Source organism: Silene latifolia, chromosome 2, assembly GCF_048544455.1.
Source record: "Silene latifolia isolate original U9 population chromosome 2, ASM4854445v1, whole genome shotgun sequence".
Taxonomy (NCBI): domain Eukaryota; kingdom Viridiplantae; phylum Streptophyta; class Magnoliopsida; order Caryophyllales; family Caryophyllaceae; genus Silene; species Silene latifolia.
In genome coordinates this window covers 163,670,847-163,689,071 of record NC_133527.1, presented here as the reverse complement: position 1 = coordinate 163,689,071, position 18,225 = coordinate 163,670,847, and the positions used below count along the sequence as shown (strand labels likewise).

At 41.8% G+C, this 18,225-nt stretch overlaps 1 protein-coding gene across 3 annotated transcripts; it reads right to left on the bottom strand.

Moving 5' to 3' along the window:
- Window positions 1-6,811: 6,811 nt before the first annotated feature.
- LOC141643243 (alpha-N-acetylglucosaminidase) lies at window positions 6,812-17,445 on the bottom strand. Of its 3 annotated transcripts, none has more exons than XM_074452311.1 (19): window positions 17,080-17,445; window positions 16,017-16,090; window positions 15,184-15,395; window positions 14,718-14,839; window positions 14,481-14,566; window positions 12,362-12,456; window positions 12,042-12,123; window positions 11,665-11,771; window positions 11,088-11,118; window positions 10,602-10,719; window positions 10,197-10,247; window positions 9,534-9,643; window positions 9,329-9,431; window positions 9,137-9,235; window positions 8,498-8,608; window positions 8,029-8,264; window positions 7,443-7,680; window positions 7,293-7,371; window positions 6,812-7,207 (listed from the first exon to the last, which is right to left on the bottom strand). In XM_074452311.1, the coding sequence occupies exons 1-19, from the start codon at window positions 17,305-17,307 to the stop codon at window positions 6,960-6,962; spliced, it is 2,430 nt and encodes an 809-aa protein (XP_074308412.1). In that variant the 5' UTR covers window positions 17,308-17,445; the 3' UTR covers window positions 6,812-6,959. The 3 variants fall into 3 exon arrangements, with proteins under 3 accessions (XP_074308412.1, XP_074308410.1, XP_074308411.1); XM_074452309.1 differs by having other exon boundaries at window positions 7,936-8,264; window positions 17,080-17,394; XM_074452310.1 differs by having other exon boundaries at window positions 7,443-7,683; window positions 17,080-17,394.
- Between the last annotated feature and the right edge of the window lie 780 nt (window positions 17,446-18,225).

Genomic DNA, 18,225 nt, shown 5'->3' with positions numbered 1-18,225 from the left:
ATGAGAAGAGCCTACCACCGAAGGGTCCACAAAAGGGACTTAAGAGTAGGAGATCTAGTCCTAAGAAAGTCGGCCGCCACCAACAAAGGAAACATCCATGGCAAGATGACGACCAACTGGGAAGGACCCTACAAAGTGGTTGAAGAAATGAGGCCGGGTACATACCGGCTGACAGACATGGAGGATGTGCCTCTAATGAGCCACTGGAACACCGACAACCTTAGAAAATACTTCATATAGCGGCAGAGGTGTCCGAGACCGTTGTGGGCACCCCAACGCATGATTATATCTAATGAAAAGTGTTCCAAGTTTTCCATCAAAATGAAGAATCCCCCTCCATAGTCCTACCAAAGTAGACGCCGCGGCCAAAGCCAGGCAGTCACTCCCGAAGTACAAAGGCGTATAAGCACTGTTGAGACGCAAATCTGACTGCCCCGACCAATCCGCGGGTGGCAGAGGAAGCGATCAATATGTCTATAGATACGGAAAGCAGTCAAAACGTAAACTCGGTTGCCTCGGCCAAAGCCGGGAGTGACGAGGGAAATGCGACTTGCCCACAGCAGTTGTTACTCGCCACAACGACCAACATGCTTAGGAACGTATAAGTACGGTTGAGAAACGCAAATCGGACGCCTCGGCCAGACCGAGAGTGAAAGAGGAAGCGATCAACACGTCTACAGATACGAACGCTGTCGCGCCGTAACCCCGATTGCCTCGGCCAGACCGAGAGTGACGGGGATACAACGACCGATACGCTAACATGTTCACAACGGCGGTTGGGAAACGCAAATCTGACCGCCTCGGGCGGTGGAGGAAGCGACCGACACGCCAACATGTTTAAAAACGTTAAATACAGTTGAGATACGCATTCTAACTACCTCGGCCAAGCCGAAGGTAGAAACGGGAAAAAGCGCTCAATTAATAACGAAAGAAGACAACTCACAAGAAAATGAGATAAAGACCTCGGCCAAGTCGGAGACAAAATAAACAAACTCTTATTAAAGTATTTACAGGTAATACAAGAAAGAAGTCGACGGCCGTCCCCATTGGGATAGCCTAAACACAACCTACCAAGAGTTTACAAAAAGGGAAGGAACAACAAAAGGTTACAGAAATAAGACATTAAGTGCCAAAAGATGGCAGGGAGGAAAGGCTCAATAGTTGGCCCCCGAACAGCTGAAGCTATCCGAGATGCCGGGTGAATCTGGTGACGACCGCCCGTCTCCCTATGCCTGTTTCTGCTCGCCATCAGCAGCAGTAACGGCATCACCATCAGTGGGCGACCCAGAAGCCGACTTGGCAGCTTCAGCTGCCTTTGCCCGCTCAGCTTCCTCCCTGTCCGCCTTCACCTTTTCAGCATGGGCCGCCTTCTTCGCAGCCTCCTCAGCGGCTTTCTTCGCCTCTGCCTCCTCCGCAGCCTTTTGCTCCGCAGCAGCCGCCTTATCATCAAGCAGCTGGTCAAATTTTTGCCACGGGAAGGAGCCGTCAGGAAAGAGCTCTCTGATTACTTCCCTGGTAGCTTCTTCGGCCTGGTCCCGGTATTGGGCGCACATGTTAGGGATGACGTCAGTTTGGAGCGTCTCAATGTCCTCCTCCCTCTGGGCGAGGATAGACCTTGTGTTCCTGTGTGCCTTCGACTGAGCCAAATACAGAGACTTCCATTCTTCCTTCTTCTTAACAGCAAAGTCGAAAGCAGGCTGAAGCTTGTCCCGCTCCTCCCGCAGCTTAGCGGCGTCAGCCTCCACAGCCTCAACCTTGGCCCTCTCGACTAGGACCGCCTTGTCAGCTTCCTCCCTAAGCTTTCGCTCAGCAAGGAGGCCTTTCTTACCAGCCTGGAAGTCCTTCGCCGACTCTTCGGCCTCCTTCTTAGAGGCGGCAAGCTCGAGCCTAAGTCGTTCAAGCGCATGGGCAGCTTCAGCCATGACCTTTTCTTGCTCCATAATGTGAGCACCGGCCACGTCAGCCCACTTCGCCAGCATCTTCCTAATCTGGGCGGGGGAAGGCTTCGAGGAGGAGGAGACGGCGGCGGCATTCTTATCACCCGTCTGCACATGCCGCTTCTCTAATCGCCATTCGAGGGGACCGGTGAGACGGCGGTTGATGATCTACAAAAAATTCGGACAAAGCATCCATGTCAACATTCATTGACATGCCAGAGAGCCTGTCATCAGGAACGCCTAATGAACCAGCTAAATCTGAGCCACAGGTTAGATCCGTACCAGGCTTTGCCTTCTTGGTTGGAGGCCCCTTTTTTTTACCGGCCTCGGTGACAGCGGCAGCAGCAGACGCTGTCTCTTTTCTCTTATTTGAAAGAGGAGGATCCTCAGCAACGGTGACCTCCTCTTCAACGTCGACGACCACCACCACCTGCTCCTTTTGGACAACGGGGATTGCAGATTTGATTGGGATTGATGCCGTTGCCGCCGTAGGTGTTGTCTTTGGTTTCCGGCGCGGCACGTTACCGGCAATCGTCGCCTGAGCCGCCGTCGCATCTAGTGCCTTCAACTGCTGATCCATAAGGTCGTTTGGGGCCGGTCTGCGATCACGTGTCTGGGCCTTAGGATGCAAATCAACAACTTTCCCGTCCTCGTCAAGTCCCAACCTCTTGAGGATATCCGCAGACAGATCCGGGCCAAAACGGTCTGTAAAAGAAACGAAGCAGAAGTTAAGCAAAAGAAATGACACAAGTTCAAAAACAGAAGCATAAAAAGCAAAGATGGGCCTCACACCGACCCCACTCACCCCGTTCGAGGGCCGGTATGAGGCCGACGTGGCAGAGCAGCTCATCCTGAAGAACGATCTGCGTCGGGGGCATCCATCCCTTCGGCGTCCTATCCCTCTCGGCCTCAAACAGCCTCATTGCCCGTTTTTCGTCCTCATTAAGAGGGACCCTGTTGGCGTCCATCTTAAGCTTACTCCGGGAGACGTATTTATCATGCTCCTCTTTGCTCTCGCACCGCAAATTGACGCGGTGCTGGAAGTACCGAGGCAGCGGATAATCCTCCGGAGCCTCAACGTACACCCACCGCCCCCTCCAGTCCTTGCAAGACGTCAGCTTGGTCACGGTGACGAAGCCCGGCTCGGTTTGTATGCTATACCATCCATGGCCGCCTAGGGTAGTTGGTTTGAGATGGTGGAGCCGGCGGAAGAGGTTCACCGTTGGGGCCTCCCCTTTGAAAAGACACAACCATACAAAACTAATAATCGTCCTGATGGCCAACGGATGCAGTTGGGCCACGACGACGTTCATCGCTTTAATAATGGCAACGACGTAGTCATTCAGAGGAAACCGGAGCCCATACTCCAGGTGTCTGATATATACGCCGATACAGCCCTCGGGAGGGCAACAGACCGCCTGACCCTCCTTAGGGATAACAATTCTATACTCCCTGCCGAAGGAGAAATGGTGTTCAAAAAGGTCGGAGCCGGAGCAGCTAGCGAACTTATTCGTCCAGGCACGATCAGGGCTGATCGAACAGGCGTCGCCGTGATCCAAGAGATGCGGCCTCTCTACGGGAGAAGGGGTCGCCTCATCATCATCATCATCATCATCATCATCATCATCATCATCATCATCGTCCTCATCATCATCAATACCCTCCATGTATCTCTCATCGATTTCAGGGGAAGGAGACCTGGGACCCCCGAACCTTATCGGGGTGACGAAAGTGCTCCTGCTCATCGATCGCGACGCTCGCCCCCGGCGTAAATACTGGTCCAAAGATCGTTGAAGACATGACGACAAATACTTAACAAATAAAAGTTGAAAAATTTGTTTGTTTACCTTGGAAAAGTGTTACGCCGAGTAACGCTTTGAAGACTAGAGAGAAGTTTCGTCGAAGGAAGCTAGAGAGAAGAAATTTTTTTTTGAGAAAATGAAATTTTGGTGGCCAAAATCTCAGGCTAACTGCTCTATTTATAGAGCAAAGCCCATGAAACGGACCAATCAGGGCAAAGCCCATGAAGCGTCAACCAATCAACACCGAGCCACGTGTCAAGCATGCAGCCATGGGATGTCAATCGACAAACAGTTACAAAACTTCCTCAACACGCTCCTTGACAGAATGCCAATCGACGTATCTTCTTCAAACACGCTCTTTGGTATCTACTTGCCAAACGGCCCGCTGTTCAACCAAGCTTGGCAGCACTGGCTGGGGGCAATCAAAAGCACACGACACTCTCAACCTCGGTCTCAGCCAGCGCCATTTTCTTTTCCATATTTGATGTCCATTACACATCCATGTGGAGGGGGGATATGATACGGCCTTAGCAGAACCAAGCCGAGGAAGAAGAAGCCGGGGAAGAAATTCAACTTGCGCAGAATACGCTCAACACTCAACGAAGGTCCATACCACGGCATAGACTACGCTGGGGGCAAATTGATGGGGCATATTCTGCACCCGCTGACCGAGTCAACATATTGAGCAAGGTCAAAGATATCCACAACAAGTCAACATCTTGGACAGCCTAACCGACGCAGCCTGTCGGCCTGTCACTTGTATCTCGGCTGGGTAACTAGCCAGCCGGTACTCATATCCGCGTACTCACATCCAAGACCCCTCGGCATGGAGTCAACCGGGCCAGCCGGCCCGCCATGGGTCCCTCGCCCGAGGGTAGAACAGTCTTTCCACCTGCTCTGCCACTTGGCCACTACGTGACAAAAGGTGAAAGTCTATAAATACTCCACTTCTCTCATTGAGAAAAGGATCCGAAAATAATCTAATAATCCACAATTAATCTGGTATAAACTCCCTTATCTACAATATACTTTGCCAAGTAACACACAACTTAATCTCTTTAAGTTTACTGACTTGAGCGTCATAGTGAGTTCGCTCGGTACCAAGCCGAGCCCTCAATTTGTTCATTGTTTCAGGAGAGGCCGAAAGGAAGAGTCAAGCAAAGTCATCATTCTACGAGCTTACGTGGTAACAAATCCTGCTCCGGAATCACACTCGGAACAACAATAATTTTTGTTCTTAATTAAATGTCATTTGATCAATTATGATTATATTTTTGTTATATTTGTTAAGTATTTTATATTTGAATTTTTCTTAAAATGTATTTATTTTTAAATTGATTTAAAAGTTAAAAAAGTAAAGAAAATGATGATTCAACCGAGCTCAAGTTGATTCTGATCGTTAATTTTGTAAGCTCGGATAATTTCGAGCCTATTCTGAGGTCAAGCTAAAGTTTCCGAGCCGATTTCAAACCCAATCAAACTCGAGTTCAAATCGGCTCGGTTACACCTCTACAAGTGATATACGATTTGTCCCATTCTAAGTTTAAAATGAATAACAGAGAATCAGAGATTAATTGCTACACAATTTGAGTACTCTCCATTCAACTCCACTTTGCATATATGCTTTATGCACAAATATTAAGAAAACTATATTATATTATAGTATTAAAAGTACAATAAATGGATAGAAAGTATTGAAATTTTGTGTAATTTGTGGGCCTTAATAGTGAAATTATAGTATTATAGTAATAAAAGTATAACAAATAAGGAAAGGTGTAATGTAGAGTTGAATGAACGAAAAAGAAATACATGAAATGTGAAATTGAATTGAGGGAGTATTATTCCGTGCATGTGTGCCTCGTTATTCAACTTAGTTGAAGGGGTGTCAAGTGATGGGGTAGCGTAAAGCAATGAAGGGACAGAAAAAGCGCGTCAAGTAGAAGTAGTGAAGATATGCGAAGATTTGTCGCAGTGTTTGGTGTCCGCTCCTTTCGGCTAACGGCATCTTAATAAATGAGACCTTCATTTCACATTCCTCTGCCGTTAGGTCGTTCTCGTTTTCTGGAAAGTGGGCTTAGGTCATCCATTTGACTTGTTTGGGCTTCAACTAACAAATTGATCAAATTGCGTCAATTTCGGGTCCCAATCATCTTTGACCAAGTCATTGTTCCACCGTAATAAACCCGATCCAATTACATAAAAAAAAATTAATTACTATTATCAACCCGACCCATCACCACTTTGATAACCCCTCCCCCCAACCACACCTCAACTAGAGGTGGTAATCGGGTCACTCGGGTCGGTTACGGGTTGAGTTAAAGCGGGTCGGGTCATATTTGGTTTGGGTTATGTCGGGTCAGTGACGGATTCGGGTTCGGTTCAGTTTATGTCGAGTCATTTTCGGGTCGGGTCATCAACGGGTGGCAAGTCGAGTCGGGTCATTAGCGGGTCAGGTTATCAACATATATTTTATCTTATACATTTAGTTTTAGATGGTAATTTTATGTTTAAATAATGGGTAAGTGTATTAATTGTAGTTTTAAGTGAATAATTAAGATAAATGTCAATTTGGTGTTATTTAAACCATTATTAAGCTAGTTCATTATCGGGTCATCTATCGGATTGAGAAAATATCGGGTCACGGGTCGGGTTGGTTTAGGTCGGGTTTGGGTTGGGAAAAACAAGACTTTTATCGGTTATCGAGTCGGTACGGGTTGGGTCGGTTCAGTTTCGGTTCACCCAATTTTCGGGTTGTATCAGGTCGGGACGGATCGGGTTCCTCAGGTCGGGTCAGCTTTTGCCAGCTCTAACCTCAACCCACCTCCTCCAACTACTTTCATCCCCAAGTACCCAACCCATATATGGCTCATTCAAAAAATGTGTTATTCCTGTGGAAATATCTCAACCCTTACCCAACCCGAATATGTCTCATCCTATGCCATTTGAACTCAATTACTTAAATAAGTCGCAACATCTTCACTCTAACCTGCTATCTACAATTTCATCGTGTTTTCATTGACACCAATGATTTTCAGGTCTACTAGTTACCTTCTCTCATAATACTCTACTAGCTTAGCCCAATTACTCACTTTCCTTACTCTTGGATGAATTCTTACATTTTTCATGTCTTACAAGGTATTTTGTCAATTATTCAGGTACATGGTTGAAACATACAAAGGAATCAGCATATATACATACAACATTCGTTCAACTTCTCGTCTTATATGAGTTCCTTGCTGAAGTATTTCTCGTACAATTTTGTTGCTACAGAGAGCGCGTCCCCCTGGGCCATGATAGGGTAGGGATTTGTCGCAGCTTGCCATTCGTTTGAATTAGATATCCATTCCTTTCTCCAGCCCTCCAACTTGAAGGCCTCGTTCTCACTCAACGCTTTTCGTAGATGCTCAAAATAGGTGGCAGCACGCGGTAGATAGTAATCTTCTAATAGTCCACTCCAGAACTTGTTTGCTAAATCCCGATTACAGAAAGAGGTGAATTAGAAGTCACAACAAAAGCATAGTGCATGCCAAAAATTAGGAGATGACATTGTTACCATAGTCATGGAGCTTGCTTTGATTGGTTGTTGATGTATCGAACCACATTGTGATTTGAGTTCTCGCATTCCACTCGTACTGAACCAAATAACTGAACTGTTAATTTTCAAGCATTAATAAGCATTGAAAAAAAAACACAAGAATCTGACCTGCCGCATCTCCTGGGGGTTGGAAGCCAAGCGTTTCGCGCTTTCAAGCCAAGTTCCAAGCAGAAAATTATCATCGCAACCAAGTAGCTCATCAATGTCTTTGATGAGTTGAAGAAACTTCTGGCTGTGGTCATCTAGAGCTCTTAGGTCCTTCTGCTGATAAGCATTCACTGCTTTCAGGTACACCTCATTTGCCAGCTTTGAGAGTGCTTGCCGTGTCAAGTCAACCAAATCGTACCTACTTCAACAACAAGTCAAGTTACATATGCAAATAGGACAATAGGTGTATTATGGCTGAGTAAGAGTTCTGCAGCAAACTTGGAAATCTGTACTTCTATGCTGTACAGCACAATTTTCAACTATTCGGTGAGCGAAACAAAGAGAGTTCATTCACCAAAGGTTACAATCAGCATGGTGGTATCATGCCATCTCTCGGGATTCAAGGATATTATTTGTTCTTTTTAATAGAGTAGTAAGTGAATAAAACATTTACCCACTAACGGAAGAAACTAAACAAAGACCAGTACAGTGATTTTGAGGAAGATTAAGCAAATCAATAGGGGGCTGGAGGGAGGCTGGTATGAACCTAAAAGGGAGGCTTCCAGAAAGATGCTTTCCCGCATCAATAAATAAACTTAAAGCTTTGATGACTTGCTCGGTAGGATACCACAAATGTGGCTTTGGCAAGGAAGTCTCTGACTTGCGCAAAACCCCCCTCAAGCTCCTATGAAAGACGAGATGATTATGTTCTTGATGTTTTCTAGCTACATCCAAGGTGGGGTCCCAGTCTGGTAACTCAACAATAAAATCCTTGTTGTGATCCTGGACAAGAACAGAGATATGAGGAACAAATCTGAACGATCAAAGTGATTACTATTCACCTCGCAATAAAAATTGTCACCAGATATAAGAACAGGTAAAAACGAGAGGTGGTAGTCTGGTACTCTGGTAGCTTGTCGAAGCAAAGTAAGGAAAATAATAAATCCAAGTTCAGTACACTCATATGAACAGAACCAGATGGGACAAATACTATCAAGAGGCAATGAAGAGCTTACAGCAATCCCGTCTGTGCAGTTGTATATTGTGTGGTAAAGAATTTCCCAAGCTGTCTCTAGTTGTTGAATAGCTTTACCATAGCGCCTGCGGGAGTATACTTTAATCCACTCCTTTTGTGAAAATGACAAATTACTTCGGTGAGTTCGGTCAGCTAAGAACATAATGATGATCAAGTAATCATAAAGACCCACCAGTAAGAAACAGTAGTTTGTGAGAGAGAAAACATTGGAACTAAACTAACAATCCTTTAATTGTATAAATTTTTTAATCGAACCATCTTAAGCAGAAACTATCCTGATTACAGCTAATCAACCCCTTGTTCGGATGAATGGTTTTGGAGGGGAAGGATCAAAGGGAGGGGGTCAAGGAACAAAATCCTGGCTTTGGATATGTTGTTGTATTGTAAGGAAATGGAGGAAAGGGAGATGAACGGGCACAATCGCACCAGGCAAATTAAAATCCTTCTAACATAGGAACGATTTGGAAAGAGAGCACAAAGCTCCCTTCCCCCTCCCCTTTCATACTATTCCTACTATATTATCCAAAGAACGCCAAATCTCAAGCCATTAAACAAAAGACAACGGCAAAAGATATATAATTAAGGAAGTTGCATATGCTGTAAGAATATATATACCTACCGTGGGTTGGACCTTTTCACTTCGATATGCCATCTCAGACATGAGCTCATAAACAACTGGATTGTGCTCTATTCCTTCCATGCACATGCCTACACCAATCTAGAAGAGAGAAAAAAGGGGTAACTGATGAAGAATATCAGGGAATTTATTTTAAGCGCATTAACCAGAACATTTGCACTTTCTTAAGCATACCATTGTTGAATTCTGACTAATTCGGGCATCAATCGGACCTGAAGATATTGAGTCTAGTACACCATACATTTCAATATTTCCTCCAAAGTTGTGAAGCATGCACCTGATTTCATATTAGTCATTGATTAATGTCTGACAAGCCAAAATCTTGTTAGAATGAATATCTCATCAAGTCCCGAGTTTAATTACAAAAGGGATCAGTTACCAAACATAAGGAGTGCCGTAGAATTGAGAGGATGTTTTCCATACTGGTTTCACATCAGCAAAAAGATCAAGAACTATCATCTTTCCGTTGGGAACAGAATGAAGAAGTGCCTAAGATTGTAATAGCAAGGCATCAGTTGTGCTTAATTTGGTTGACAGTCATACATGAACAACACTACTAAGTGTCTCAAAGGCTCCCACGTTGCAGGGTAAGGGGTTGGACGTACACAATCTTATTTCTATCCTGAAAAATCGAAGCGATTGTTTCAGGTTGATTTATAATGAAAATTGTAAGCACAGACATTTTAGTGAGTCATGAAGGGGAGCCTTGGCGCACCGGTTAACGTGTGGCTTTGTGACCGTGACGTCACGGGTTCAAGTCCTTGGAGCGGCCTCTTGCCAATATGGCAAGGGAAGGCTTGCCCTAATTACACCCTTGTGGTGGGACCCTTCCCCGGACTCTCGCCTAGCGGGGACGCCATCGTGCACCGGCTGCCCTTTAGACATTTTAGTGAGTCATCACCTCCATTCGAAGGTGAAATGCAAAACTAATGAACTGCATACAACCTAGAGTGCGAAACCAAACCAAACATCAGGAAAGCAGAATAACTGAATACTAGCACTAAATGTCCCAAATGAGATTTACAAAGAGTCAAGAACATACTTCCATTTGAGGCGGCTTCCAAAATTTAGAATCTGAGTAGAAGAGCCAACCCTGCAATTAGCAAACAGTTAAAAACAGTTGATTGGTAATACTAATACAACACCATCTCTGATCTTTTCACTCCTCTTCAGAAAATTAAACTCAGGTAATGACCAAATCTCAATACTTAGAGATTATCAGCTTGATTTGTTTAACAAATGAACAAATAATGGCAAGAAATTTTTTCTCATACAGAAACCTAATCCAAATCTTGCATCGTAGTTCGCAATTATTCAGGGAACTGCGTTCTTTTAATTGGAATGGTAATCAAACCTTTTGCCAAAACTAAGTAGTTCAATAGATAACGACTAAATTGCATTCCAATTATGTGATAAAGGAAGACAACAGCTAATAAAGGGAGCATACTTGCATAAGCCACACAGCATGTTTATCGCCTTTTGTCATTGCTTCATAGACAGCAGCTCCAAGAGAAGAGATATAAGCAGGATCATGAGTGGGCGGAGTGTTTTCATTAAATGTATCACTGTCCAGGAAAGATACAATCCAGTTGTAAAATGCCAAAGGATACATGGCAAACCGGTTTCGTTAATAAGCTTTCTAGAATCATCCAACCAGAGTCCAGGGGTTCTTTCAATGTTATGCATATAAATTACAACACACAACAAAATCATCATTTTAAAAGCCTTATAAGTCCCAAAATGAAAGAAACTAGACTTAGAAATATTAAAAGTTTAGGTAATGCCGAAAAAATGAATGCAGAGTTGCAGATAAACTAGACTTAAACAGAGAAACAATTATTGGAACAAGATAAACTCCTATTAAGCATATATTACATGAAACATACTCCTCTATGGCCATATTGTGACTTACAAAATGTAAATGTCCAATTACCAGCTGTATATATCAGTGACATCTCCGTACTCTGCAGAAGAGACATAAGACGCAAGGTCAGTGTTGCATGAAAGTTGAAAACAATGAATGAAACTAAATATAAAGACTAACTAAACATTTTTCGTCTGCAGAGTACGTGGATATGTATTAGATCTATCAATTCCAAAACACGTACTCTGTGTATTACTAAAACGTCATCAACAACGTTGTTTCAACGACCCAAAAATAACACACTGATGACGAATCAAATGAGACGCCACGCCATGCAACTGTACGTAAGCCATAAGAGGTGAAAACGTAAGGCTGCAAACACTTATCTCCCCTACCCCACATACAAAGAAGCCTCAACAAAGGTATCATGGTTCTGGCACTGTGTGTATAGCATAGTGGCTTTTCCTGATAATATATTTTAGAGGACTACTAACACCATGTCATCTTTGAGACAACCTATGGATTGATTGGATTTCAGCCGATCCTCAGAGCTGAACGCAGTTTAATGTTCAACTACATGTACTTTATATCCTATAACCATTAGACCCGTGTCACTAAAAGAGAGACGTGATAACATAATGCTTACCTTCAATTTGCTTCTTGATAAAGGCCTCACCAAGCTTAACAAATAAAGAATCAGATGGGTCTAAAAGAAAAGTACAGCACCACCTGGAGTCACCACTAACAGTATTCCTGATGGGTAAAGAGAAAAGGTTAAGATCCAGACTTATAATCCCATACATCCATGAAATAGGTTCTTTGAAATAAGACTATCAAGTGTCAAAGAAGTGCTTCAGAGTTGTCAGGGATAGCGCATCCACTGGACAATATAGAAAGACAGTGATAAGGGGGTATTACAGTAGAAGGCATCAGAAGTAGATAAATGTGTTAATAAGCAGCCATCTAACTTATGACAAAAGATTAGATTGGAGAAGAGATAGAGAAACAAGACAGGTAAAGTACCAGTTTCCCAGCCTGGTTATGTTTGATGAAGGATAAACTTTTCTCAGCGCAGCAGGTACATTCCCAGAAAATGAAGGTAAGACTGGACAAGTTAATATAATAACAAATTAATCAGAGATATGTATCTTCGATTGTAGTACTGACAAATGGGAGACGATAATTTGCTTAAATAAACTTCACTTTTCTTGAAATTAATGTTTTTAAGAAACGCTACAACTTACGTACAACGGCTTCGTCGTTGCTTATGGTCCGACAATAAGCAATGGCAAGCTTAGTGGTTTACCCTATTATTACTATTACAAAAATACGGAATTAAATACCTGGGGTCATGCCTAGCTCCAGCATACGGTTTAATATCTGCTTCTGTAAGGCCAATTGCTGATCCAACCAATTTTGTGATAGTGGTCCACCCCACCTGTTACATGATAGCCAATGAACTGCAAGAGATCAATCTAATAAAACATGTCACATTGTCACCTCCACCTAAGAACGACAGGCTTCAGCATTAGTAGATTGCACTGAGAAGATATTGCTTGTAGAAGATGATACTCCTTTTTACTTAAATTCGCTACATTTGCTTTTGGACAACGTTTTAGGAGAGGAAAATATGTGAGAGCTAAAATGGAAATGCAACTCATTTGAAATGCTCAAAAAGGAAAATTTAATGAATTCAACTATTTAAGTGAATGAAGGGATTATTTAATCTAACCGATCACAAGGTAGTCCACATCAACAAGAGCCTTACAGGCTACAGCTCACACGTACGCTATATAGCCTTGATACTCATTACTCTGGCTGCCTAAACTTAGCTACACATCCCAAATTTCTTTAATGTAATTAACCCGTTGCCAGTTATTCCAGAAGTCACGCTAAGAAGGAACAAATGCAGTTACTCCAGAACAGAAGCTCCTGCTTACATACCTATGTTACTTTAATTCTTAGTTTTGGCTGGATATCCTGTGTCTACTCTCACATTACACCATTTCGACACAGCACTCTCAAGTCTCAACACTTCATTGTAGTTTTAGGTCAAAGAATGATTTCTTTCTTTCTTTTTTTTTTTTTTTCACAAAGAGGTTGCGTTAGAAACTTTGTCTGAGTAAGTCTATTATATTCCACAAACTATTTTTTACTCCGTGCGATCGAAGGACGAAGAAGGCTATCCAACCCCCAAACCGCCATATCAACAGAAATGCTACACCCCAATCAGAAGAAACATAGCGATAATTTGAGCTATTATTCACAATTAATTATATGGTAAATTGATAACTTATACCTAGTATAACACCACTTTTTTAATTTTATACCTAAGATAACTTTTTTTCGAAACTTATACCTTGCTTTCTATTTTCTTTCATACTTAATACCAAATTTCACCTTCGGGAGAAAAATAACCGGAATCCGGAAAAAATCAATTTTTAATTACTCATTAAATATGTTGCTATATGCCCAATTTGCCCCTAGTCTTCTTTACCCAGTATTGTTTCAACCTCAAACAATCCACCATCACCCTCAACACTAACACCATCATCGCCCAATGCCATTAGCACCATACACCACCACTATCACGACCCAATAACACCTCCGTCTAACACTACCACCAACACGACCTAACATTCACTATCACCACCTAACGACACCACCACCACCATCCCTAACACCGTCTTCAACACCGCCCAACACCACATTATCTGACACACCGCCCACCGCCACCGCCACCGCCACAAGCATTACCTAAAACCAAACACCACTACAAGCACCTCCTAAGACCTCCAGATCTGACCCACCATTTAAAAATCCACCACGAAATAAGCACACCACCACACACCTCGACTGGGGAGGTGCCGATGAGGGACCCTATGTTCTGGTGGCTGCATTGCATCATGGTAATCGATGGGCTTAGGGTCGTGGGCGGAGGTGCAGGGGAGGTCGGTATTGGGTCGAGCAGTGGTAGGCGGCGGCTGAATGAGTAAGCGGTGACGCAAAATCGTAAATTGATTCTGGATTGGTGGCGAGGGACATAGAGAAGGCGTCGGTTACAGGGACAAAGAAGTTGCCGATGAAGGTTCCTATATGGTGGATGGTTGTGATTGTTGATGGTTTGATGTGTTGGGATAGATTGTTGTTGGTTTTGAATGATGAAGAATGGGTGTTGAACGTTTGATGATGATGGGTTAAAGGGCAAGGGCAAAACGGTCACCTTGTCATTTTTTTAGGCGGAAATGCAACTTGGTATTGAGTTTGAAAGAAATTAGGATATTAGGTATAAGTTTTAAAAGAAAATTATCTTAGGTATAAAATTTGAAAAAGAGAATTATACAAGGTATAAGTTATCAATTTACCCTTAATTATACTCCCTCATCATCTTGAACCTTATAATAGCACTAGGAGGCAAATGTTTCCACGTACGACGCAAAAACATCACAAATATGAACTAACCCATGTAAGTTTCCCATGCGTGCCCATGCAAGAAAGGCCGGTCCTCCGAAAAAACCATTCAGATCTTCTTTACTAACACCAAAATCCTGCATCCAGACAGGTAAACAACGACAAAACAAACTAGTTACATTTATAAGCTACTGTGCACAGCATAGTTTTATGCACAAAGGCAGCCTGATTGACACAGTTAAAAGTACATCCGGAATCAATATTTGCATTAGATACAGTAAGGCTCACCACAAATACTTTCTGCCAAATGGCTTCTTGGCCAGTAAAAGCTAAAGGCAAGTTAATTCCTTGAAGTGCCATCCAATCAATCTCTTTCTCCCATCTTTCCCAGTCCCACCAAACATATGAATCTTCATATGCAGAATGACATTTATCACACCAGCATGAGTGAGTGTTAGATTGCAAATAAACAAAGAAATTTCAAGTATAAAATGAAGCAACTAAAAAAGTGTGGGAAATTGGCTAGAAAGTAATCAACATGATGTATTCATGCAAGGGAAAAGTCGTAAGGATAAATCAAAATATATGATAACGAGGCATTTGGCATCGGACAGAAGATGAAAAGAACAATGTGAAATTCCGATTTAAAACTAATAGAATTTGAATAGCACGATAGGAACTACAAAGACTGGAAGTTAATTGCAACAAAAAACTGAAATGAAATCAACATATAGCAGAACAAATTATAACTCACAGCTTGATGTGACAACATTTTGATAGTAATTCCATGGCACTGGACGTTTAAAAACCAAGCCCTCCTCTTTTAGAACTGGAAGGAATCCCGGTTTAGGGATAGAGCCTATCTGAACACCTCCAGTTTTCTCCCACGAGATATGTGCACCACAAAAATATTTCAGGTACCAGTGAAGGCCGGAAGCTACTTCCACTGCTGTGGTCCCTTTTATCCTGAAAAAGAAAAAACTATCTTCATAGAACTGCTTTCCCGTTTAAGCAAAATAAGAATGAAGCCTATGTTGACAAAGGTAAATATGCTGTCAATGTAGGGAAACCACAAACATAACACGTCAGCAGACCTATTTTGCACAATGACATACATCCTGAAGCACCATTAAAGAGAAATGGGAATGCGTGAGGTATATCACATGTGATATCTGGCTATCTTCAACCGGACAATAAAACTATAAGAATCAAGTAAAACCAAAGCGTGGTCATTTGACATAAATATCACCTCAGTGCTTGAAAGGCTCCCGCCTATGGTGAGGTAGGCAACGTTGGATGTATCCAATCTTATGCCTAATGCAATTATTTGCTGATGGCCCAAAATGAATTTAATATGTGGAAAAATCAACGGCCAAGTGCTACTTCACATTATAAATAGTACATATGGTTTGGTGATCCATCTTCTTTATGTCGTCAATACTTGTCACATTGCAAAGCCAAAAATTATGTGTCTTTGGCTTCGTTCGAAAAATAAAACATCAGCCAGACCAATAGCAGGAAAAAAATCATTACTGAACAGTTGATAAGAAAGTTCAGATCTACAGAATAGAGCAGATGTTTACTAACACTATCTGTGGCCCCTTCAAAGTCGATTTGTTGTAATTCTCAATCCAGAAGCAGCTCTGTCCGCCACAAACATTCTGGATTTTGAAAATGAGATTGGTTGGTAAATGTATAAATCAATCATAATAAATCCTCCAACAAGCTCGAGCACATTAAATATTATTTGTAATGAACTTCAACCCACACACATAAAATTAGTCAAACAGCAAGGAACATACAAGATCCAAGCCTACAAATGATCAAAACGGAGAACAGATATCTTGTGAATTATTATCATGAAGTGCTCTGTAACAGAAACTAAAACTTTCCAACAATTGAGATCGATTAATGCTTTTTTTTCACATGAAATAAATCTAGTATTTTAATCAGCAAGTTTAAAGCAAAGTATCATACTTCTGAAGAATGTCCAAATGAGCAATTATGATATGTTTCAGACATAACTATGTCTCAACATCCCATAGGCCATAGCTAGTTTAAAATTGCTTGAATTCACAAGTTCAACAAAAAATATTCAACATTTCTTCATTTTTAAATTTTTAGCAGCAGAATTTAGCATGCAAAGTCTTAAGTCTTAATCAAGCACTCCCAACATTTTAGTGTATAAATGAGCATACGAAAACCTAGTGACTCAATCATTCAATAATGGAGGACAAAGCACCATGTATTTTACAACTGATACACCAGCAAACAAAGTCAGGAACCCAGTTGATCCATGACAGCTGCGAAAGCCGTAAACTTTACTACTCACAATAATATTTTAAGCAAACCAACTATCAACAACAACAACAACATTACCCCATTGCCTTACGGGCTCCCACAAACGGCGGGGCAAAAGGAGTCCCTTACCCTTGCGGCCTTGCATCAGCAACACAAAGAGGCTATTTCCGAATGATCCAAAATGAAAACAGAGAAGTGCAGTGATAAAGACAAACCAATTAAAACAGACAAAAGAAAATTCAGAAACATAAGGAATTCATCATTGGACAAACGATAAGGAAGAGGGCAATACAGATATTAAAAATGAATCAAATTAAAAGGGTTAATTAATAAAGGGAAAAGGTGAGACCTTGGGAATAATCTTGAAAAGGAAGCTGGAAGAGTGAGAAGGTAATAATCTGTGAAGAAGACCTTGAATTGCATTTTCCTGAACTGTTGCAGATGATTTCTGGGAATCTAAAAGGTTTATTAAACCCCGCAATTCATCTGAATATTGAGGTTGATCAGAATTACAAGATAATGGGTTTAATCTTAGTGATATCAAGATCACAAACATCAAAGTCTGGGACAAAGACATGCTTTTGGAGTAGTAATGCACATGAGTGAGGGACTGTGTTGTGGAGCTTCAGCAAGTCAACTATATGCACATGAGTGAGGGACTGTGTTGTGGAGCTTCAGCAAGTCTCTTAATAATTTCTCCTAGAGCGGGAAATCGGGTCTGCCGGGTTGGATTTGGGTCGGGTTAAGCTCGTACGAGTCGTTATATTGGGTCAGCCTATCTTTTCCGGTCAAGACGAGTTCAGGCCGGGTCATTTTAGGTCGATTGATATGCCAGATTTGGCCGGGTTCGACTCAAGTTCATTACTTCAATTTTCTACCTTTAAGTTTAGATTTCATTTTGATCAATATTAAGCTTCAAAATCCTATTCATTAAAAGAACAACCACAGTGCTGAGTTGTCAGCACATGGTTGTCTTTTGACTTTTCAAAGCAAAATTTATCATCCTTATTTTCAGGAACCACTAACTCTTCCTGATTTAATTACACAACCATATTTTAATTTATGTAATGTACAATGGTCAATCAATCAATCAATCTATCTATATTAATAAATTAAACTTTTTTCAAGCGATTACAGAGAGTCCAACTCCTACGAACTACTAAACATTAATGATAAGCTTAATAATCATAAAAGATAAACTTTTTAATAATGGATAGATTTATAAACGTTTTTAATTGTAACTGCAATTGCTCCCGTTTCTAGCTATAAATATAGCTTTTTTAGACTACTCCAGCCAATTAGTTTTGATTTTGATCTTCACGTTTTTTTTTGCTTTGATAGCTTTGTTTGTCATGCACGTCTATTTAATTTCGTCAATTATATGATTAAATTGAGCATCTATTTGCTATGCTTTTGTGTATTTACTTTTCCATATACGCTCAAATGGTCTAAAGTTTGAATCATATTAATCTATTTCTCTTTATTGTGGCCAGAT

Bases quoted from the DNA above. Each gene is read 5' to 3' on its own strand.
- LOC141643243 (XM_074452309.1), bottom strand. From the start codon at position 17,307: ATGTCTTTGTCCCAGACTTTGATGTTTGTGATCTTGATATCACTAAGA. The intron at 14,567-14,717 runs GTGAGCCTTACT...GTCTGGATGCAG, and splicing joins TTTGGCAGAAAGTATTTGTG to GATTTTGGTGTTAGTAAAGA. The intron at 9,432-9,533 runs GTAACTGATCCC...ATATGAAATCAG, and splicing joins TACGGCACTCCTTATGTTTG to GTGCATGCTTCACAACTTTG.